Source organism: Macaca nemestrina, chromosome 7, assembly GCF_043159975.1.
Source record: "Macaca nemestrina isolate mMacNem1 chromosome 7, mMacNem.hap1, whole genome shotgun sequence".
Classification (NCBI taxonomy): domain Eukaryota; kingdom Metazoa; phylum Chordata; class Mammalia; order Primates; family Cercopithecidae; genus Macaca; species Macaca nemestrina.
The window spans coordinates 126,865,782-126,889,077 of NC_092131.1; the positions used below are offsets into that span (position 1 = coordinate 126,865,782).

The 23,296-nt window shown below is 53.5% G+C and overlaps 2 protein-coding genes across 3 annotated transcripts in view; one reads left to right on the plus strand and one right to left on the minus strand.

Annotated features, from left to right (window-relative positions):
* The window catches only part of CYP11A1 (cytochrome P450 family 11 subfamily A member 1), a 30,374-nt gene extending 19,044 nt beyond the window's left edge, over positions 1–11,330 (plus strand). The window contains exons 2-9 of the mRNA XM_011756963.2: positions 1,059–1,214; positions 3,887–4,086; positions 5,121–5,324; positions 5,975–6,135; positions 9,339–9,505; positions 9,765–9,843; positions 10,312–10,509; positions 10,975–11,330. Of these exons, the coding sequence (XP_011755265.1) occupies positions 1,059–1,214; positions 3,887–4,086; positions 5,121–5,324; positions 5,975–6,135; positions 9,339–9,505; positions 9,765–9,843; positions 10,312–10,509; positions 10,975–11,106 (1,297 nt within the window). The 3' untranslated portion in view covers positions 11,107–11,330. The remainder of the gene's footprint in view (positions 1–1,058; positions 1,215–3,886; positions 4,087–5,120; positions 5,325–5,974; positions 6,136–9,338; positions 9,506–9,764; positions 9,844–10,311; positions 10,510–10,974) is intronic.
* Positions 11,331–12,947: 1,617 nt separating this feature from the next.
* Positions 12,948–23,296, minus strand: part of LOC105490947 (coiled-coil domain containing 33) — a 101,183-nt gene continuing 90,834 nt past the window's right edge. For both annotated transcript variants that reach the window (XM_071101009.1, XM_011756959.2), the window contains exons 12-20: positions 18,394–18,559; positions 17,998–18,086; positions 17,640–17,771; positions 17,456–17,549; positions 15,930–16,096; positions 15,453–15,554; positions 14,807–14,893; positions 14,069–14,182; positions 12,948–13,167 (exon numbers count right to left, since the gene is read on the minus strand). In XM_071101009.1, the coding sequence (XP_070957110.1) occupies positions 13,039–13,167; positions 14,069–14,182; positions 14,807–14,893; positions 15,453–15,554; positions 15,930–16,096; positions 17,456–17,549; positions 17,640–17,771; positions 17,998–18,086; positions 18,394–18,559 (1,080 nt within the window). In that variant the 3' untranslated portion in view covers positions 12,948–13,038. The remainder of the gene's footprint in view (positions 13,168–14,068; positions 14,183–14,806; positions 14,894–15,452; positions 15,555–15,929; positions 16,097–17,455; positions 17,550–17,639; positions 17,772–17,997; positions 18,087–18,393; positions 18,560–23,296) is intronic.

The following is a 23,296-nucleotide window of genomic DNA, read 5'->3' on the forward strand; positions in this document are numbered from 1 at the left end:
TGTTGACATGGTCTTTCCTCTGTGTGTATCTGTGTCCTCATCTCTTCATGTAAGAACACCAGTCATATGTCACAGTTGCATTTGGCTAGGCACAGTGGCTCACACCTGCCATCCCAGCACTTTGGGAGGCTGAGGTGGGAGGATCTCTTGAGCCCAGGAGTTTGAGACCAGCCTGGGCAACATGACAAAACCTCATCTCTACAGAAAACACAAAAATTAGCAAGGCCTGGTGGTGCCTGTAGTCCCAGTTACTTGGCTGGGCTGAGGTGAGAGGATCGCTTGAGCCTGGGAGGTCAGGGCTGCAGTGAGTCATGATCACACCACTGCACTCCAGCCTGGTTAACAGAGACCCTGTCTCAAAACAACAATAACAACAAAAACCCAGTTGTATTTAATAGAGACTGTCTGCAAAGCGATTTGCAAGCCCTTCTCCCCTGCCTGTATGTTGGGGCCTGATGTTTTACTGAAGTTTTATTTTAATAGAGACAAAGTATGTTGTTGGGTGACCGCTGACTCTTAGGGGCAGGGTGGCCACTCCCTGAATTTCAGTTGTAGAGTCTGACAGGGATTTGGCCTGGAATATGGCCTACCTTGCAAGCTATAGTGAGTCACTCCAGCAGTGACATGAAAGTGTGCCATGGTTCTGAGTTCTGTGGATGGGTGAGAAGCTGGGGCTGCTGTGGGTGTGGACAAAGGAAGAATGTGTGAGGAGCGGAGGACTTGCTGGTCCGCGGAAGTCTCTGGGGTGGGCTTTGGGCTGGCCCTGGGGATGTGCTGTGGGACGGCAGAAACAGTGATCATAAAGCTGTCACTTGTAGAATGTTTAACAAAGGTCACATCCATACACTTTCTATCATCTTGTCCTTCAGCAACGCTCTGAGACAGGTACTGTATTTATCTCCATTTTACAGAAGAGGAAACTGAGACTCAGAGGGGTTAAGGGCCTTGGCTCAGGTCCCACAGTCAGCAAGTTTTGGAACTGTGAGGCAGCTGTGCTGAGCCTGTATCCATAGCTCTCCTTGGATCCTTCCATCAGCACCTCTCCTCCACCCCTCCAGGGAGAAGCTCGGCAACGTGGAGTCGGTTTATGTCATCGACCCTGAAGATGTGGCCCTTCTCTTTAAGTCCGAGGGCCCCAACCCAGAACGATTCCTCATCCCGCCCTGGGTCGCCTATCACCAATATTACCAGAGACCCATAGGAGTCCTGTTGAAGTGAGTCCTGGGCCATCTCCCGGGGACTGGAGGGAGGTGGTGGGAAGCTGTGGAGAGAGCAGAGGCTGGGGGTGAGAGGCTGAGGCCAGGCTTGCCCTGTGCCTCCTAGCAGGGCCTCTAGGTGAATTCCTGTCATTTTCCTACCTCCCTAAAACAAATGATGGTGATGATGATGATAATGATGAATTGCTCTGCCAGCCTTCAGGGAAATGGTCATGCTGAAGATCCTAATGAATAATTAAAGATGTGGCAAAGTTCTCACTATTGGTTTGCTCACTGAGTCCCACCTTACTGAGCATCCTCGATGAGTCAGGACTTGTGCCAGGAACTGGAGATACAGTGACAAATAAAGCAGGGACCTGCCACCGTGAGTCCCATACAGGCTAAAGGGGCAGTGAGACATTTGTCCTACATAGGGACAGATCGGTGTATTTAAGTGTAGTGGATACCGTTTTCTACCGAATTGTTCATAATTTTTTTTTTTTTTTTTTTGAGATGGGGTCTCATTGTGTCACCCAGGCTGGAGTGCAGTGGTTTGATCATGGCTCACTGCAGCCTCTGCCTCCCTGGCACAGGTGATCCTCCCACCTCAGCCTCCCGAGTAGCTGGGATTACAGGTGCGTGACCACACCCAGTCAATTTTTACATTTTTAGTACAGATGGGATTTTGCCATGTTGCCCGGGCTGGTCTCGAACTTCTGGGCTCAAGCAATCCTCCCGCTTCAGCCTCCCAAAGTGCTAGGATTATAGGCATGAGCCACCACACTCACACCATCAAAAATGGAAAATGCAGGGCAGGGCGCAGTGGCTCATGCCTGTAATCCCAGAACTTTGGGAGGCCAAAGCGGACAGATTTCTTGAGCTCAGGAGTTCAAGACCACCCTAGGCAACACAGTGAGACCCTGTCTCTACAAAAAATAAAAAATAAAAAATTAGCCGATGTGGTGGCACATGCCTGTGTTCCCAGCTACTTGGGAGGCGGAGGTCAGAGAACTACTTGAGCCCAGGAAGCAGAGGTTGCTATGAGGAGAGATTGCACCACTGCACTCCAGGCTGGGTGACAGAGCCAGATCCTGTCTCAAAAAAAAAAAAAGAAAAGGTAAAATGTAACCATATCAAGTGTGAGTGAGGCTACAGAGCAACTTGGGCTCTCATCTATTGCTGGTGGGAGTGTAGACTGGAGCCACTACTTTGGAAAATAGTTGGACATTTTCTCCTGAAATGGAATATTTGCATACCTGTGACATAGCAGTTTGATTTCAGGGATATACTCCAAAGAGTATCCCTGCTTTGGGGAATGTGTAGTAGAATGTTTGCCGTAGTACTGTTCATGATATTAAAAACCAGAAAGCTACTGAAATGCCCAATAGGATTGTAAGTGAGTGAATTGTGGTACACACCAGTCAAAATGAAGGGACCCAGTCTCCCACAGCAATACAGATGGTATTTAGAACAGTACAACTAAGCGAAAAAAGCAAGTCTGACAAAGCATGACAGCTTTTCTTTTCTTTTCTTTTCTTTTCTTTTCTTTTCTTTTCTTTTCTTTTCTTTTCTTTTCTTTTTGATGTGGAGTCTTGCTCTGTCACCCAGGCTGGAGTGCAATGGTGCGATCTTGGCTCACTCCAACCTCCGTCTCCCCGGTTCAAGTGATTCTCTTGCCTCAGCCTCCTGAGTAGCTGGAATCATAGACACCCACCACCATGCCCAGCTAATTTTTGTATTTTCAGTAGAGACGGGGTTTCACCATGTTTGCCAGGCTGGTCTCGAACTCCTGACCTCAGGTGATCCACCTGCCTCAGCCTCCCAAAGTGCTGGGATTACAGGCGTGAGCCACCGCGCCAGACCGACAGTGTTTTAAAAGAAGTTAAACACAAGTATATATTTTGTAATAGTACCTTTTGGGAATAAATGGAGAACAGATAAAATTAGACACAAACGACAGCAAGGGATTCTGGTGGGTGGTCTCCTTAGAAGGGAATGAAGGGTGTGGAAGAACCAGGAGGGCAAGTGTAAGTTACTGTCAAGTTCCTAGCTTCTGTGGTGGGTAGTAAGTTTATGATAACATTCTTATCAACAAACCACCCCTAAGTCATGAAGAGGACTTTGCATGGATTGATGAATTTCAAAAGTGTGTCATGAATTAAGGTTTATTATGACCAACCCAGTTCTGGGCACCTGAAGTCCCCCGGCAGAAGTGAGTAATGGGATGTGTTGGGGGTGCAGAGGAGGAGAGGCTGGTCACTTTTGTTTGTGCAAGAGTCAGAAAATGTTATATAGAGGGGCCCTGGAGTGTCATAGGTGAGCATTGGCCAGGAGGAAGTGGGGGTGGCATGGAAGGCATGCCTGCAGCTGAGGCAAAGACTGGAGAGACTGAAAGTTATGCAAAGGGTTCTAAGAATAACAGTTCCTGGTTCTCAGCAGAGGGAGTGCAGGGGAGTTGGAGTTTTGTTCCCCTTCACTCTCTTTTTTCCTTTCTCTTCTCTCAGCCAGGCAGAGGAGGGAGGAGGTGAGAGGCAGAGGGTGCTGGGAGAGGTGAGGGTAGAGGCCCTGGTGGGAGTGCTGGATGCTGTGAGCTGTGACTCAACTTCCTGGGAAAACTGAGTCAGCCCCCTCTGTGTTCACCTGGCCTGGGGTCTGTGACCATGAGGGCATGTGGGCCCATGTTTTCTCAGGAAGTCAGCAGCCTGGAAGAAAGACCGGGTGGCCCTGAACCAGGAGGTGATGGCTCCAGAGACCACCAAGAACTTTTTGCCCCTGTTGGATGCAGTGTCTCGGGACTTCGTCAGTGTCCTGCACAGGCGAATCAAGAAAGCAGGCTCCGGAAATTTCTCAGGGGACATCAGCGATGACCTGTTCCGCTTTGCCTTTGAGTGTAAGGGGCTTGCACCTGGCTGGCACTGGGCATGGGGGTGGGAGAACTCAGTGTTTACTCTCTTACCTTGAGGTTCAGCACAGACCCTGCAGAGGCATCGAGACAGGCTTCTGGGATGAGCCACTGATCATATCCTCCACTGCCTACTACTCAGAGGCAATTTAAGACCACCCTGGGCAACAGAGTGAGACCCCTTGCTCTGGGGTTCTCTCATCTGGCATTCTCTCTCATCTGGCATTTGTGCTGTAGGAGCAGGGGTCCCCAAAATACAGGTCCCTATTGCCACCATCCTCCAAAGCCAGAGCTTGGCTTGGACCTTCATTCTGCAAGTCTCCACCTCCTGGGCTGTAGACCTTTGGAGTCTGGTAGGGTAGAGGAGAGTTCAGTGGTTAATCTGAGGTAGGCATTGAAGAATCTGTAGGAATTACCTACATGGGGTAAGGAAGTCAGGCAGTATAGGCAGAGGGAACTGCACATAAAAAGACCCTGTGGCTTGATGAAGATCGTGTGGTCATAGCAAAAGATTTGGGGTACCCAGAGCTTTGTATGAAATCAGTATTCAAATTCCTCACCTGATAGGTGGGGAAAACTTGAGGCTGTTGTAACTTCTTAGGTCCAGCAAGACTAGGTCCTGGATGGTTAATTATCCAGGGATTTATGACCCTCAGTTTCAGGAAGTATTTAGCCAATTTAGCCAATTACAGATGGGGAATCTCTCTTGGTGGAAGTGTGGGCAGAGCAGTTGCACTCTGGGCTGGGCCCTCTCTCAGCTCTGCCGGAGACCCTGCTTCCCACCTTTCAGGTCCTCCACATGCCCCTCTGCAGGACCTGTGTGGCTGCCAGAGGTCAGCTTTCTCAGCCTTGCATCTTAGCCCATTAGGACTCAGGCCTCAATTTATTTACTGAAGGAGGCTGAGGGTAGGGGCAAGAGATCCTTTGTGCTGAGAGAGGTGAGGGTGGAGGAGTCCCTGGGAGTTGTGGCTCTCAGATGGCCCCGTTGGAAATGGCTCCTCAGCCTCTGCCTCTCCCTGCAGCCATCACTAACGTCATTTTTGGGGAGCGCCAGGGGATGCTGGAGGAAGTAGTGAACCCCGAGGCCCAGCGGTTCATTGATGCCATCTACCAGATGTTCCACACCAGCGTCCCCATGCTCAACCTTCCCCCAGACCTATTCCGTCTGTTCAGGACCAAGACCTGGAAGGACCATGTGGCCGCATGGGACGTGATTTTCAGCAAAGGTGAGGGCTCCTCTGGCTGTGCTCTCCTCCTTGGAGTCCCAGGCCTCAGCCGGCTCCTTGGTCTCAAGCTATCTCAATGGGCGCTGACTTGACCTGTAGGAAACCCACACTGTGGTGGGCAGGCACGGGTGTCAGGAAGACCCTGGGACCCCGGGAATGGCGGATGGAAGGCTGACTGTTGGGGATTATTAGATTTTTTCTGGAAAAAGAGGAGCAAAGATGTCTGTGATCTTCTTCAAAGGAGCTCATGCTCCTTTGGGTGAAGGGCTAGTGTCTGAGCCACTGCTGTGCTAGATGACAGGGACTTGGGTGGGAGTGATGGGGAAGGTTGGGTGGAGAAGGCTGGTCAGGGTATGGCAGAGTCAAATCCCACCTCTGCCCCTTACACCCACGTGACCTTGGGCAAGTGACTATCTCTCTGCACCTCTGTTATCTGTAAAATGGGAATGATGTCACATACCCCAAGAATTCGATGAAAAAACAGATATGAAGGGCTTAGTACACAGAGTAAGTGCTCAGTAAATGGCAGCCTAAGAAGCACAGGGCTCTGGAATTGCCAGGCCCTTGGTGCCGCCTTTCACCACAGACTGCCCGCCTTCTCGGCCGCCTGCAGGGAACCTCACTCTTTTTTCTTTCCTCCTGCCCCACAGCTGACATGTACACCGAGAACTTCCACTGGGAATTGAGACAGAAAGGAAATGTTCACCATGATTACCGTGGCATCCTCTACAGACTCCTGGGAGACAGCAAGATGTCCTTCGAGGACATCAAGGCCAATGTCACAGAGATGCTGGCAGGAGGGGTGGACACGGTAAGGTGGCTGTAGGGACAGCACCTTGTTCCCCTCTGTGCCCACGTGCCCCTTCCCCACCAGGCTCCTCGTTGTCTGAAACCCTGTTGTTCAAGGTGTTCCTACTCATGTAGGATATGTCTTCCTCCTTGCCTCCATTTCCAAAGTGCTAATCTCCGAGGGTGGTGAGGTCACAGTCAAGTCACCCTGGGTATGATTTGAGACTGATCAGCCATTTTTCTTTGCCTGTGAGAGAGGAGTGGCCGGGCATGGTGGCGAGGTCCAGGCTCCACGTGGAGTCTCCATAGGAGGAGGTCCCCTCTGGAGGCTAGCTCTGTCAGAACCCTGCTGATGGAGGACAATGTCCCCAGCTCCTGGTGGAGAACACACTTGCTCAAATCCGGGGAAGCAGGCAGGAGCCCGGAAACATTGGGAGGCCGGGGCATTTGCTGTGGGCTCTGCTGTCCAGGGTCTTTTTGTCATCCTTCCTCCTTCCCGGCCCAGCCCTCAGTACCCTACGGTACCCCCAACGCCCAGAGGCATCCCCTGTGCTCTTTCCATAGCAGCATGGCACCCTAGAAACTTCTTTTTCCGGATATTAAGAATGATCAGTCCTGGCCAGGTGCAGTGGCTCACGCCTGTAATCCCAGCACTTTGGGAGGCCGAGTTGGGCGGATCATGAGGTCAGAAGTTCGAGACCAGCCTGGCCAACATAGTGAAACCCCATCTCTACTAAAAATACAAAAAATTAGCTGCGCCTGGTGGTGGGCACCTGTAATCCCAGCTACTCGGAAGGCTGAGGCAGGAGAATCGCTTGAACCCAGGAGGCAGAAATTGTGGTGAGCTGAGATCGTGTCACTGCACTCCAGCCCAGGCGATAGTGCAAGACTCCATCTCAAAAAGAATACAGTAGACCTCAGATGTCCTCGCATGGCTCAGAGGGGAGGGGTGTACTGGTTTGCTAGGGTCGCCGTAACAAAATCCCAGTGACTGGGGGATTGAAACAACAGCCATTCATTTTCTCACAGTTCTGGAGGCTGGAAGTTCAAGGCCAAGGTGTTGGCAGGCTTGGTGCATTCTAAGGCCTCTCTCCTTGGCTTGTAGATGGCCGTCTTCTTCCTCTGTCTCGCATGGGCTTCCCTCTGTGTCTGTGTCAGAATTGTCTCTCCTCATGAGGACACTAAACAGAACTGGATTAGGATCCTCCTCAAGGACTTCATTTTACTTTAAAATCTTTAAAGGTTCTATCTCCAAATATAGTCACATTCTGAAGTTCTGAGGGTTAGGTCTTCAGCAGATGAATTTTGGGATGGGGTATACAGCTCAGCCTATAACAAGGAGGCAGCAATGTGAATGGAAGAATAGCATACTGCAGTGACGGAGGCAAGCACCTGCCACTGACAAAGCTGAGAGGCAGGGATTGGCTAACGTGGCCGTGAAGGACACAGAGAAGGCTCCACAGAGGAGCTAAAATTCAACGGGCGTGTCTTGCAGGCTGTTGCCAGGAGAAGAGAGAAGGAATAGCATTTCAGGACTAGGGAGAGGCACGTGTCAAGCCCCTGGGGTGAATCACTTTCGTTCCTAGGTATTATATCTGTGTTACACTCTGATGAAGGAGTTTCAGTTCCTGAGACAGGCTGCAGACGGGGCCTTTGAGCATACCTTAAACATAGTTCATTGTCTATTATGTAGAAGAGATCTTCAAAAATCACTCACCGGCACCAAAGAAACAATTACTGTGAGGTAACATTTATTAAGCACAAACTATATGGCAGGCAGGGTCCTAAGCTGTTTACATATGTTACCTTGTTTAATACTCACAGACAACACTCTAAGGTATGTTACCATCATCCCCCTTTTTCAGATGCGGAAACTGGAGCACAGAGAGGTTAAATAACTTGGTCAAGGTCACACAGCTAGTAACATAGTTAACTAACTTATTAAATCCCAAGTACCTCCCTATGGCAGGCCTTGGCAGTACTGAGATGAATACACACATTGGATTAGAGTCTTGCAGAGGGAGCACATCTGTGCTTCTTAGGTGGGGAAGGGAATTCCAGGAAGAGAATCTAGCATGGGGAAGACTTCTGGGCTTCAGGGGCTGTGTGCCACTCCATGTAGCTGGAGCATTAGGTGGATGTTGGAGAGAGAGGTGCTGATTAGGGGATGGGGGAGCAGCAGGCAGGTGTTGAGGGGCCCTGTGGCTCAGACCTGAGCCTCTGCGTTTCAACTGGGAACCAGTCAAGGATTTTAAGCTGAGAAGGAGCTGTGTATTGTTTCAGTTTCCTCATCTGAAAAAGGGGATGATGGTAACATACCTTAGAGTGTTGTTTGTGAGTATTAAACGGGGTAACATATGTAAACAGCTTAGGACCTTGCCTGCCATATAATATGTGCTTAAGAAATGTTACCTCACAGCTTGTCCTTGTTGCCCCTGCCAGGAGAAGCGGGGAGGGTGTCTAAGTCTGTCAGACAAAAATATGATCCTTGGTAAGATAATGTGTCAGCAACCCATGTCCTAGTCCCCAGCAGGGAGGGCTGCTCCAGGCTGGAGTCCCAAATGGGCCTGGTTTGTCATCACTGAGGATCTGGGACTGTGGGGTTTGACGAGGGTCATCCAGATGTCTGGTGAAGGGCTAGTGGTCACAGCCTGTGGCTTATGTTGAGATTAGCTAATTAATTTCAACACACAGCACACACTAATTGCAACACTGATAGGAAACATCTGGCTGGTCCGGTTTCAGCCTCTTTGAGACTTACTTGAAGCCATGCTGCTATAGGTGAATGCTAAGGTTTTAGGAAGTTCTATTGGAAAGAGGGGTGGTTGTTTAACAAGGCATTTCAAAAGGAATGGCAGTCAGTCTGTAGTGCAATCATTACAGAAGGATTTGGTGTCTAAGGGCCTCTGGAATTCTTTGGAAGAAGGCATTGGCTGTGTAGTTGACACTCTACTTGCTGGGGCTCATGGTGACATGAGGGACGAGGGCCGGGACAAATGCTGCCCTGAACATTCCTGCCTGGCCAGCAAGAAAGGCTTCTTGGACATTTGCCTTTTAGACAATGGAATGTGTTTTGCTTTTGCAGAGGATTTTCTTGGAGACAGGGATGGGGGTTGGGGGAGAAAGAGGTTCTTGGAAATGAAAATTTAGCATGGGGTCAAGGACCTCAAGGGGCCCTGGAGTGACAGGCCCTCCTGGTCTTCTGTATGCCCTACTCCCCACCAGACGTCCATGACCCTGCAGTGGCACTTGTATGAGATGGCACGCAACCTGAAGGTGCAGGATATGCTGCGGGCAGAGGTCTTGGCTGCGCGGCGCCAGGCCCAGGGAGACATGGCCACGATGCTGCAGCTGGTCCCCCTCCTCAAAGCCAGCATCAAGGAGACACTGAGGCAAGCCCACATCCACCCATGCCGCCCCAACTCCAATCCCTGGCTAGGGGGAAAGGGTTACGAGGATGGGCTGGTGGAGGAGGTTGGAAGCAAGGAGTGAAAAGTCTGGAGGAGAAAGAAATAGAGCCAGAGCCCCACCCCCAGATCCTCCCAGGCTGCTGCAGCTGGGGCTGAGATGCCACACATCTCAGGGTGTGGGGCTCTGGGGGCTGTGTCTAGCCTTTGGGTCCATTAGCTTCTGAGTGCCCTCCTCCCGCAGACTTCACCCCATCTCCGTGACCCTGCAGAGATATCTCGTAAATGACTTGGTTCTTCGAGGTTACATGATTCCTGCCAAGGTAGGTGCAGCCAGCAGGCTGCAGGCTCTGCCAGTCAGAGAGGGCTGGGACAGGCTGGAATTATAGACAGAGGGTGGTGCTGGGGCCCTGGTGGGGCCCTTGATGGCAGCAGTCCAAGTCTGAGTGAAGGGCAGAGGTGGTGGGCATGGTGGGTGGTGACCTCTAGGATGTTATTGGAACCCATGGTTAGGAGGGAGACTTCATGGTTTGCCTGGGTCTGAGGAAAGGGTGGGACAATTACCCTAGCCTTGTGTCTTCAGCCATCCCCGTTTCGTGGGTAAGGATCACGGAGGGCCGGGGCCTTGTTCAAGGCTGCACAGTGGGCAGAATGTACTGCGCTGGAGAGCCAGGCAGCTATGCTGGGGAGTAGGAGTGGTGGTGAGAGGGCAGGGGACTGGGGAAGGGGGTTTTTTGCTCAGGGCTGTGGGGAGGTGGGGCTTACTCAGGCCTCTGATCACCTTGCCCCAGACACTGGTGCAGGTGGCCATCTATGCTCTGGGCCGAGAGCCCACTTTCTTCTTCGACCCGGAAAATTTTGACCCAACCCGATGGCTGAGCAAAGACAAGAACATTACCTACTTCCGGAACTTGGGCTTTGGCTGGGGTGTGCGGCAGTGTCTGGGACGGCGGATCGCCGAGCTAGAGATGACCATCTTCCTCATCAATGTGAGTCAAGCTGGGGACATCTAGGCACCCTGGGCTGGCCCTGGCCCTAATGAGGGCACCAACCTTCCTCCTCCCATCTCTGTCCAGAGCTCAAGGAGGTCAGGGCTGGGGCACGTCTACCTCCAGTTACTTGCTTTCGCTCTCTCCCACAATTCCCTGCTGCCCCCGCTTTCAGGTTCAGTCACTCATCACCCACTGATGCCCTGGCCATCCATTCTCCATGGTGGTGATGGGATGGGATAGGGCAGAGGTTTGTAGACGAGTTAAGGTCTAGGCCTAATCAAGGGAATGCAGCACTAAGGGTGCATTATCAGGCACTGTCCAGGGTTACACCAGGAGCTGGTGGTTAACTCCTTGGAACTCCTCAAATCACACTCCCCAGGCACTGCCTATGGGTGAATGGGCCTCGCTAGGGAGACAGATCCTCCACTGCCCTCCCCTAAACCTACCATCTGCCTTTCTCAGATGCTGGAGAACTTCAGAGTTGAAATCCAACATCTCAGCGATGTGGGCACCACATTCAACCTCATCCTGATGCCTGAAAAGCCCATCTCCTTCACCTTCTGGCCCTTTAACCAGGAAGCAACCCAGGAGTGATCGGAGACGATGGCCTGCAGCCACATGGGAGGAAGGCCCAGGGGGTGGGGTCCATGGGGGCTCTACAGCTTCAGTCCTCTGTCCCCAGCCCTGCCCCTTTCTGCCCAGCCTGCTGAGCAGGTAGAATGGGTTCTCAGTGGTCACCTTCCTCAGCTCAGCTGGGCCACTCCTCTTCACCCACTCCATGGAGACAATAAACAGCTGAACCATGTGGTGTCTTGCATTCCACCAGACTCATTAGGTGTTCATCACTCCCGTGGAGATGCTCCCTGGGTTAAAGCAGGATCTGGGGCATGCTCGGGAGACCCCAGGCAGCCACACTTGAAGCCACCTCTGCTGGGACCCCCTCACCCATGGCAGCTCAGGAGCCAGCAGAATCAACTCCAGGCTCCCTGGGGCAAGGGGTGAGGCAGAGTGGGGCAGAGGAGGGGAGGCAACTGTCACTGTGCCAGGAGCTACAGAAGCGTCAGGCAGAGGGACAAAGGAGAACTGGGGAGTTCTGTGGAGAGAATGGGGTGGCCCCAAGTACTGTGGACCAGTACTGCCTTTCTGAGTGGACCTGTCCCGCAGGGGTAAGGCTTGCACAGGGCTCTGCTTGGGTGAACCCTGGGTGGGAGTTCCCTGTGGGGCATGAGGACGTCCTGCCAAGGCCCAGCCAGAGTCCTGGGCATGGCTAAGGCCAAGACCTGTGGGTGAGAACCCCTGCTACTGAAGGGCTGGTGTGAGGTGGCTGACAGGGGACGAGAGGCCAGCCTGCTTCCTCTACCCTTCCTGGGCCTCCTCTGGGCTTGCTCCAGGCCTCATGTTCTTGCTCTGGGGGCTTGTGCCCCCTCGTCCAAGGGCGGGAGGTGGGGAGACTATTCTGCAGCAGAGCCGCTGGTTTGTTATTTGGACTGAATGACACTGGTCTTGATTTCCGCCCCCTAATCCTTGGGGTCTCACAACTCCTGACCTGATTCCTCTTGGACCTTGGCTATCCAAGTCTAAGTCCTGCAGGCAGGTGCGGGAGCTAGTCCCGCTGAGGCCAGTGGTCCAGCTAGCCTGGCCTCTCCTACTCGAAGCTGCGGGATCTGGATCCACTCTTGGAGCCCTTCTGCTTTCCCCACCACACAATCCTCTTCCCTGTTGTCTTTGTGTCTCTTTTCTGTGTCCTTTTTCTTCTCTGGTCCTGAGTCAGCTTTGACTCAGAAATGTCATAGCTGGAAAGAGTCTTACAGCCAAAGAGGTCAAGCTGTGCATGGAATAGATGGGGAAACTGAAGCCCAGAGAAGTTGCTTGGGTCCCTTGAAGTCACACAGCATGCTTGCCCCCAGAACCCGGGTCTCCTGACTCCCAGTGGGTGCCTCCTTCCCCTGGCTTAATCTGCTCTCCTGCCCCTGGCTACATTTGGACACATCCTTGCCAGCTCAGCCTAGTGGCTTAATGGAGTTTTTCACAACGATACATGACTGCCACAGGAAGGCTTCAAGTCTTCAAGTCTTTCCCTTTCCAAGAGACAGACAAAGCAAACTTGAAAGAAGGAACGTCAGACACGATAGATGTTTTGGGGCAGATGAAAACGACAAACCTCCCTCATATCTCCCAACAGAACTGGTCTCTGGTGGCCTTGCTTCTTCTTGGGGTCTGGAAAGGGCCCGTCTCCCTGGCCTCTGCTTTGGAAGGCCTCTTCTCTCCACCCTCCTGGGTCCACTGTGGCCCTTGGCTTTCCAAAGATGCTGGCTCCTGGGGCAGGCGAGAGGCTGTAAGGCTGCAGCAGAAGGCCCAGGCCTGGGCCCAGAGTGGGGTCTAGGAGGAGGAAGCAGGGCCCCCAGGCTGCCCTGCTCCAGGAAAGAGGCAAATGCTCACAGAATTACAACATTTAATAAAGTCGTTTTCAGGTGGCGGGGATGAGACTCCTTCCCAGCACACAGGCAAGGAGGCCTGCGCTGGGGCTCAGGTCTGCTGAGAGTTAGCGGTCTCCTTCTGGGGGTTCGAGGGCTTGTTGAGCTTAGTGTCTGAGCTGGGCAGCGGGGGCTCCAGATTTGAGGGCTGCTTGAGGTCCGTGGAGTGGGTGAGGGCACTCTACGGTGTGCAAAGTGGGGCACATGAGTATCCCCCATTCCCAGGGGGTGACCTGCTCAAGGGCATATTGCCTGATAAACCAGGCCTCAGAGTATCCAGAACCCAGTGGGCCATGACCTCTCAAAGATTTCTAAACTCATTTTGCCACAGCAAGTGACACCTAATTTCTCCAGGAGTCCCCAGGGCTCAGGTGAGTGTGCAAAGGTTGCCTTTGTTCCTTGGCTGTTCCCTCATCCTTTCCAGGCCTCTCCCAGAGGCCGCTGCTGAGCCTCTGGCCATGGACAAAGCATAGCTGGCTCAGGAGCAGGAGAAGTCAGGGTCTTTGCTTTGCGGGGCTGGGCGGTCCCGGGGTTGAACTTGAGGGGCAGTTGTGAGCGGGCCCGTTTGTTCTTGGGAAGTTGGCAAAATGGAGCCTACGTTGTGGCTATCTAAGAAGGGTGTGCGAATTTGAGAATCTTACGCTCTATGGAGTCAGGGGTGTGGGGCCACAAGCTACTCTGCCCATGAGCGCAGCCAGTCCTAAAGCACACTCAGTGTCAGGGCATCCCGGAGATGCCTGCATGGCATGAGCGCAGCCAGTCCTAAAGCACACTCAGTGTCAGGGCATCCCGGAGATGCCTGCATGGCCCCTCATCCACCGTCATCTCCTTGAGTTTCACAGCACCCCGTGGGGGAAGGAGTAGTCTTGGCAGGGGTTTTCTGTTCCCCTCAGACAGGTGGGGGAATTAAGACCGAGCTTTCGGTTGGTAATGGAGCAGGAATGGGAGCCTAGGACTCCTGACTCCCAGCCTTGGAGTTGGCCCCACGATGGCTTTTCTCAGGGCCCAGTGACTTTGGGGGTGAGGTGGCTTCCTGCTCCACCACCTGAACCCCCAGAAGCTATTCCAGGGGGGTCACTCACGGGCTGTTCTACGATGATGGAGTTCGAGGGGTGCCTGAAACCTTTTTCTTGCTCCTGCAGCCGCGTGGCCAGATCCTGCTTCTCTCGTCCCCAGCGTCGAGCTGAGTCCTCTAACTGCAAACACAGAGGGGGACAATTGGAGGACCATAGGCAGCAGGGCTAATCCCTGATGGCCAGGACAACCAGGGCCTGAGCCTGCTGTCCAGGCAGAAAGCAAAGCTCTGGGCCATGTGGGCTTGACACCTTCCCGAGACCTCAGGGGTGACAGGGGGAGGGTGAGTGGGCCAAACAGTCAGGCAGCCTGACCAAGACACAGATGAACATTTCAACAATATACTGAGCCCTGATCCTGAGTCCACACTGATCCCTGATTCTGGTCATAGACAGAGCCTGACCTTGGTCACACACTGAGCGCTGACTCTGGTCACAGACTGAACCCTAACCCTGGTTGTACACTGAACCCTGACCCTGGTTGTACACTGAGCCCTGACCCTGGTTGCACACTGAGCCCTGACCCTGGTTGTACACTGAGCCCTGACCCTGGTTGTACACTGAGCCCTGACCCTGGTTGTATACTGAGCCCTGACCTTGGTTGCACACTGAACCCTGACCCTAGCTGCACACTAAGCCTTGATCCTGGTCATAGATTGAGCCTAGACCCTGCTCACACGCTGAGCCCTGGTTACAGGCTGTGTGGTGAGCCCGGTCCAGCCTCATCAACTCCTGCATCTCACCTACCTGGCTTTCCAGGGACAGGATCCGGCTCTGAGCGCGTTCCAGCTTGGCCAGGAGGTTGAACTTGTCTGAAGTACCAGAGAGGAGATCCTGTGGGCAAAGCACAAACTCACATTTGGCCCACGCTGGGGGCTGTGGCAGTGTGAACTCGGGAAACCGTACAGTATTGAGGAAGAAACCAGTCAGGCCTGAGCTCAGACTGAGCTCTCGAGGCAGAGCGTCAGACCTGGGCCGAACTCTCTTCTGGAAGTTCACAACAGGGTCTGGCATGTGCTTTTTTCACAGCTGTTTCCCACACAGATTTTGGGAATATGAAGTTTTGACACAACTTTTTTTTTAATGTAAAATGCATTAGGGAGCCCACTATAATTAATGCACTGGGAGTCTTTGAGTGAAGTGAAGAAGCTGCGAAGCGGTTGACCTCATCACTCACACTTTTCCTGGATGTCCACGTGTCAGGTGTGCTTTCAACAGAACTCACCTCCGGTGAGTCCTGGGACGGAGAGAAAACTCTCCTGTGCGCCCGCCCTGCCCAATCTTCTGTGATTCCAAGTGTTCTGCTTTGGGGTTTATGTAAAGCAAGGGTGCCCTGAAGCAGCCTCAGAGGTGGAGCAGGGCCTGGGCATTTCTGGGCCCTGGGGCCACCCACCTGTGCGGGCAGGGTCTCTGTGCACTCTGAGTGGCCTGGGCCATGCGTCTCTCGCAGCCTCTCTGCCAAGTCTCCTCCTGCTCCCAACTCCCCGGGGTCCACCTGGGATGGAAAAGGGCTCTCCAAGGCTGCACCAAGACCAGGGAATGCTCCAGAAGGGAGTTTTGAGAGGCCTGTGTAGGGTCCAGGTGGAGGCCAGCCAGGTGACAGAGGGATCAGGGTTCAGGGGCCGAGGGTCAACAAGGGGCTTGCTTTCTCCTGGGATGCTAGATGAGGTTAAAGGTGAGGTGTTCGGGTACACACATTCCCCAGGAGAAAAAGACCAAGGCCTGAGAGCTAATTCCAGGAGCCTCCAGGCAGACTGGAGACCCTGGGAAGCCTAACTCTTGGTCTTGATCTTCAACTTGGGTTGTACCATGGGTGGTTTCCAGGCACCCAGTGACCGGCACAGGCAGGGCCAGGTCAAGGGCCTCTTACCGGCAGGGCCTGTTGCTGCAGAATGATGGGGGCTGGTTGGTGGCGGTTCTTATCCAGCTCCACCCGCAGCTTCATGTTTTCTGCCAGCAGCACCGAGTAAAGTTCAACTGGCAGGTTCTCTCCCGTAGAACCCAAGGGAAGGCCAGAGGCTGAGAACACAGGGAAGTCTAGAGACATGGCCACAGATGTTGGTGAGATGGGCTCTCCTGCCTCCCATATCCCTGTCCTGATCTGCCCCAGCCTTTTGCTTCACTCCTCCCCTCTGCTCCCAACCCTTCAATGGTTCCCTACTGCCAGTGGGATCAGGTGCACACAGGCTGTCCTTCTAGGCTCTCTCAAACCTGACCCCAACGTTCTCTCTAACTCATTTGTCTTCGGTGTATTTCAGCTCCTCACCTCTCTCTCTTCCTTCTCCATTCCTGGAATTCTTCTCACTCCCTGGGCCTTTGATCTGGCTGTTTTCCCTCCCTAGGTTGCCTTCTCAGTCTCATCCAGACTCCTGGATAAACTCAGGCTTCCTGAAAGGCCAGCCCAGCTTTCATTGCTTTCTAAAGGCCCCTAGAAACCACCCTCCTGCCCCTGAAACCCTCAGCAGTGAAGACTAAGCACAGGGCTTGGCACACAGGGGCCCTGGGTGAGGTTGCACAGGAAGGCTCAGGGAAATCCCTTGCTTTGGGCTGGCCTGATATGGTGTTACCTGGTCCTTTCCGCTTATCAGAGGCTGATTGGCAGTTTTAGGTGGCTTTTTGTTAATATCAATGGGGAAGAAAACCTCCAAATCATTTATTTATTTATTTATTTTGAGACAGAGTCTCCCTCTGTCACCCAGGCTAGAGTACAGTGGCACAATCTTGGCTCGCTGCAACCTCTGCCTCCCGGGCTCAAGTGATTCTCCTGCCTCAGCTTCCCAAGTAGCTGGGATTATAGGTGCCCATCACCATGCCTGGCTAATTTTTGTATTTTTAGTAGAGGTGGGGTTTCACCATGTTGGCCAGGCTGGTCTCGAACTCCTGACCTCAAGTGATCTGCCCACCTTGGCCTCCCAAAGTGCTGGGATTATAGGCATGAACCATCACGGCTGGTCTCAAATCATTGATTTAATCAAAATATTTTTGTTTGTTTGCTTTGCAGAGGCAGAATCTTTGGAGATATGGGGAAAGAATTCTACGGATCCCGGGGTTAGGAGCTGGGAAGCGTTGCCCCTTCTTCTGGGGAAGGCCCTCTCTGCTGTGCTAGTCTGCAGGGCTCTCCTCTGGAGGGCCAGCCTCTTTCTAGCCTGGCTCACACTGCACCCTGATTGTGTTCTGAGGGGCTTCCAGGGAAGGAGGGAGCTCAGGGGATCTCTGGATGAGGCGCCTGAATGAGGAAGGGAGCAGTGCAATCCTGGGTCTCCCAGGCCCACAGACATAACTGAGTGCAGGGGACCTCTTCACAGGTTCTCCTGAAGCTCAGAGGCTCCAGGAAGGCAGGGCCTCCAGGTGTGGGGCAGAAACTGGGGAGCTGATCACATCAGGGTGTGGACCCACCCGTGTAGGGCTTTCCCTGCTGCCTGTTCGGAGGAGGGGGCTTGCTCCTGTCCTGTAGCCTGTCCTCCAGCACCCGCTCCATCTTCTCGATCACCTGGAGAGCAGAGCAGAGGCTGGGCTGGCCCAGGGGCTCCCTACTCTGCCATCATCAGTGGGCCCCGGGGGCAGCCCCTCTGCCACCTGCCTTCTCCTGGTGCCGCACGGTCTCCTCCAGCGCCTTCATCTTCTGCAGCTTGCTCTGGTACTGCTTCAGCAGAGCAGCCTGTGGCTGCTGGGCCTGATACAGAAGGAGCAGCTCCTTCTCTCGATCATTCTTCTGTGAGATGGGGGAGGAGAGAAGGGGAGAGAATGGGTGCCTGGGAGTCCACCTTGGCCCTGACAGTCCACCTCGGCGCCTCTGCTGAGTCCTCCACTGGGCTGGTCCCCTTTCTTCTTTGCCTCCATTCCCTCTGTGCCTGTTCTCCCTTCTCCTCCCAGACTCTTCTCACCCAGATGCTCCCCACCATAGTTCCCTCCCCCTGCCCCCACAAGCCCCAGCTCACTCGAATCAGCTCATTCTGCAAATGCTGCACCCTGTCCCTCAGTTTCTTCATATCCAGCTCACTCAGCAGCAGTTTCTGCTTCATGGACACTGTTAGGTGGGTTGGGGAGCTGGCTCAGGGAGGAAGCCTCTCCCAGCTCAAATCAGCATGGTCAGTAGCAGAAAGGCAGATACCCTCGGCCCCAGGGCTTGCGACGGGACTGGATTATCTGTTTCCCATCCCTGAGGGGACCCAGCTGGGCAGGGACTGTGTGAGTGTCTGTGGGCGAGGGGCTCCTATTTGCCAGAGTCCAGCTGCATGTACATCTGGGAAAAGCACCCCGCCACCCTGTTGCACAACCTGAAGCCTGGGCCCAGGCAGAAGCCTGGGTGCCTTTGGTGGCCTGCACATCCTCACCCACGTTCTGGGCCTCACTGGCTTTGCCCTGCTCCTCTTCCTCCTCCTGCTGGGCCAGGCGACTCCTCAGTATGCGGTTCTCTCCTTCCAGGATGCTGGCCTGTCTCTGCAGAGACAGAATGTCCTCTGCCATCTTCTGCATGGCCCGCCGGTAATTGTTCATCTCCTGTGGATCCCAGAGCCCAGAGCTGAGCCCACTGTCCTATAGCAACCCTGGTCCCACATCCACATCCACACTTGAAAGTCAGTGGGCCCCCCCAAGGCCAGTGAGCACCAGGAGCCCCAAGCTATGGCCCTAAGTATTAGCAACTCCCTGGAGGGGTGGTTATGACTTGATCCTCACCCATCCTGGCCATGTGAGGGCAGCCACACTAATGTTCTCTCCCCGGGGCCACATCACATCCTGTGATACCAACTCAGGGGGAAATCCCGGGCGCGGACACAGGGGAGGAGGCCTATGGGCAATGGAGACTTGAGAAGATCCAGGGCCAGGTTTGCAGGGTCTGGCTCAATCATAGCCATTTCTTTACCTTTTCCCTCCTCCTTCCCCCTCTTCTAATTCCTCTCATTCCTTACGTCACTGAGAACGCAGGGAAGAACCTCTCAGAAATCCCACTGGATGCCACTCAGTAGTCAGATGACCCCAGGTCACCCTGGGAGACCCAGGTTAGCACTCAGGGTGGAGGCTGGGATCCATCTATAGGATGCGGGGTATGAGGTGGGGGTTAGGGGGCTGGAGTCAGCCATGAGGTCAGGAACAACAGCAATCCTAATGTCTGATGCTCATTAAGCATTCACTGTGTCCCAGGCCTTCTTCTAAGCTTTTTATGTGCCCTCCCTCAGTCCTCTCATCAGACCTGCGTGGATAGGTACTATTATCCCTGTTCTACCAATGCAGAAACCAAGGCTCAGAGAGGCGAGTAACTTGCTCAGTTACAAAACTGATGAGTGATAGAGCCAGGGTCTGAAATCCAGGCCTACAGGGACTTGAGCCTGTGTTCTGAAGAGCCGTGCAATCCCGCCATGAGGCCTCCACACATGGACACTTCACAGTATGCTGAGAAGTGATAAAAGCAGGCTACAAAAAGGAACTACCAGTGCGATCCCCAATTGAGAGAAAAATTCATGCCTACCCATGTACATATATATACAGAAAAATTAATAGGCTATATTTATATACATTTGTTTTATAAGCAGAAATTCCCTACTGTTATTTATAAAGTTTCATAAAGGGAGTTTCTTAAATCTGAACAGCTCAAAATAGAAAAGGATCTTGCAGTGGCACCATCATAGCTCACTGCAACCTTGATGTGAAACCAGAGAGATCTGGATGGAGGAACAGCAGGTAGGAGCAGGGACAGGGGAGGAAATGGGTGTGGGGAAGTCAGTTTGCTCCTGAGTTTGCTGAGCCCTGGTGGCTGTGGGCTTCCTGAAGCTGTGGGAGGCTGTGTACATACGGGTGGGGACTCACGCCTCCAGGAAGCAGAGCTTGGCCCCCAGCTCCCACCTGGGCCTCATGCTGACTGCGGATATGGCCCGCCTTCTCAGCCACTGCCTCCCACCTGCTGCATGGCAGGCCATGGCTTTTAGAGCAGGGCTCTCCTGGCAGCAGGGGCCCACCAGACACCACTTGTCACCTGCCACTGTCTAGCCTTCTGGCTGGGCTCCCTGTAATTGCACCAGTGCCAGGTCCATCTCCCCAGCACTTGCCCCTGTTGAGTTCCGGGTCTTGGCTCCTCCAGATCTGCCCATCTGGTGTCCTCAGACAGCATTGTTAATGCAGAGACTCTGTCTAGAGACCACACACACACAGGGCTTTGCAGTCAGGCCCAGATCAGCAGGCCAGCTTGGCCACTCACATGCAGTGTGAGCTCAGTCAGGCCCCTTTACCTTTCTGAGCCTCAGAGTCCTCATGCAGAGATACCTGGTATTGCTGTGAGGCTCAGAGTTGGTGCGTCAAGCCCCTGCCGAGGCAGGTATAATTTGGAGGCTGCTGCTCTCTTCCACACCCATTCTATTCTAATCACTGCTTTAATCAACAGGTCAGACCCCTTCCTCTTCCTCCTTGCGGCCCCCAGAGCTCCCAGCCCCCTCCTTTGCTGTGCTCTAAATCTTCAATTTATGGCAGCCCGTTACTGACGGGGGACTGACCAAAAGAAGCACATGATATTTTGGCAAAGGAAATTTGGCCCCTTCTTTCTTTGCCCAGCCCGGTTCAAGATCTTAGCATGTCTGCCCTGGACAATTACAGCAGTATCCAAATGGGTTTTCTTGGCTTCCAGGGAAACACGCACACACACCCAGGAAAATGTGTGCAGGGATGCTCACTGCAGCACAGCTTGTGGTCTTATATGAGGGCGTGCTCAGTCTCTGGATCACAGGCTGTGGTCACAAAGGATGACCTAGATTTTTTTGTACTGACACACAGAGATGGCCATGCTCTATTGTGAAAGGAAAGTGCATATGGCAAATGAATATGATCCTGTCCATAACTGGGTTGTGTGCGTGCTCATGGGGTGAGTCTCGTGGGAAGGGGCTGCCAGCTTTTCAGCTTACCCCATGGGTCCGATCACCCCCTCTTCTGATTCAGAGGGTGATCTTTTCTAAGACCCTCCTGTTCTCCAACTCAGTTTTTTTGGAGCATGAGCAGAGCTATGTTATTTTTATTTTTGTTTTGTGATGGAGTCTTACTCCATCACCCAGGCTGCGGTGCAGTGGCACAATCTTGGCTCACTGCAACCTCCACCTCCCAAGTTCAAGCCATTCTCTGGCCTCAGCCTCCCGAGTAACTGGGACTACAGACATTCACCACCATGCCCAGCTAATTTTTGTCTTTTTAGTACAGATGGGGTTTCACTATGTTGGCCAGGCTAGTCTTGAACTCCTGACCTCAGGTAATCTGCCCACCTCAGTCTCCCAAAGTGCTGGGATTACAGGCATGAGCCACCGCACCTGGTCCAGAGCTCTGTTACTAACATCTTGCCTTGACAGACAAAGAAAGCCGGGGCCCGGAGCCAGGAAGGAGATGGAGGGAGAGCATGGCTTCTGGTGAGGCTGCGTCCCTGTCTCAGACGGTCCCTGCTGGACTCCACTCCTCGGAGACTAGTCCTGTAGGCCTCCACAGGTGCCTATCCCCCTCCCAATCCAGCCTGGCTGCTCTCTGAGAGAGAGGGCTCCCCCAGGGTATGGAGAGGGATCTCGGCCCTTACCCCTCAGTCTCTATCCTCTCTTCCCTCTACATCTGTGGGAACCTGAAGGACCTGTTTTCCCTCCTGGGCTTCCCCAACCCACACAGCAGGGACCTTGAGCAGCTGGGAGGACACTGCCTGCAGATGAGCGGCCCTGACCGCTCCCCACAGCCTGGAGCTGGACCCCCCCAACCCCCAGGGCCATGCTCTGCGTCACAGCCCAGCCTTGAGAACAGGAAGGACAGCATGGCCCAGATTCCTGTTGTGGTCCTGCTGCCTCCCTTGCTCCAGTCCCTCCTCTCCAGCCCCCTCCCCACTTTCCAGTCTGCGGGGGAGGGTCAGGCACCAGCCACTTCCCTGTCTTGTCTCTGGGCTGAGCTTCCTCTAGAAGGACTGACTCCAAAGCCATTGTGCCTGACCCTAGTGCCCACTGCATTCTCCTTACCCACTGACACTGCCCTTTCCCCACCAAGACCCAGCTCTCGGGTTTGAACTGCCCCACTGCCACTGAGCTGGTGGCCTTTGCTGCACCGACACCTTTGCTTTGGCTGTGGAAGGGCAGCTGTTCCCTGAGCCTCAGTATCCTCATCTGTGGAATGGGAAAATCATCCCACCTCAAGAGGGGTTGCTGTGGAGTGACAGGGGGCATGATGAGTGCCAGCCCAGGCTCTGGCACCCAGGGTGCCTGGCAACAGCATCTCCCTTTCCTCCACCACCTTCTGAGTGCTATCTTGTTTTCCAAGATGGAGTTTCACTCTGTCACCCAGGCTGGAGTGCAGTGGCATGATCATAGCTCACTGCAACCTCGAACTTCCGGGCTCAAGTGGTCCTCCTGACTCAGCCTCCAAAGTAGCTGGGGTTACAGGTGTGTGCCATCATGCCTAGCTAATTTTAAAATTTTTTGTAAAGATGGGGCCTTGCTATGTTGCCCAGGCTGGTCTTGAACTCCTGGCCTCAAGTGATCCTCCTACCTTGGCCTCCCAAAGTGCTGGGATTATAGGCATGAGCCACTCTGCCTGCCCCCACATTTTTAATGGTTCTTATTATAACCCTGGGCAGTGGGTACAGAAGATATGATGATGTGACTACTTCCATTTTATAGAAACTGAGAACCAGTTTCCACGAAGGAGGAGGAGTGGTGATTGTCTTTGTTTTTAAGCTGGGAGTGGGGAGAAGGAGCTGGTAGGGAGGCTGTGTTGGGGGTAAGTTACCTGCAGGGCCTTGAGTGCAGGAGGCCTAAAGGGTTAATGCTTAACCCTTACCCACCCCCGCCCTCCCACCAAAATAAGAAGTGCTTCTGGCAGAATCTGAGGCACTGCATCCAATGACACCTGTGGCTACTTAGGGTCCTTATAAACTCATTGTAAAATGGGGAAGTTGAGATTGGAAGTAGTGTTCCCAAGGTCATAGAGACTCAGTGTAAAGGCTACATTGGAAGCAGCAGTCACCAGCAATTGCTGAAGGCCATGTCCACACTGGGGCCATGGAACCCAGACCAGCCCAGACCATCCCTGCCTGCGATGGTCTCCCGTCTACACCGAGGAGATGGCAGGGACATCAGTGACAGAGGAGAGCTTACGGGAGGCTCTTTTCCTAGCCCCAGGTCTAGGAAGCCTTCCTGGAGGGGGTGATAACCTAAGCTGACTCTAGGAGGTGAGCAGGTGTTACCCGGGGTAGGGCAGAGGCCTCTCAGGCAGAGGAGAGACTGTGGCAAA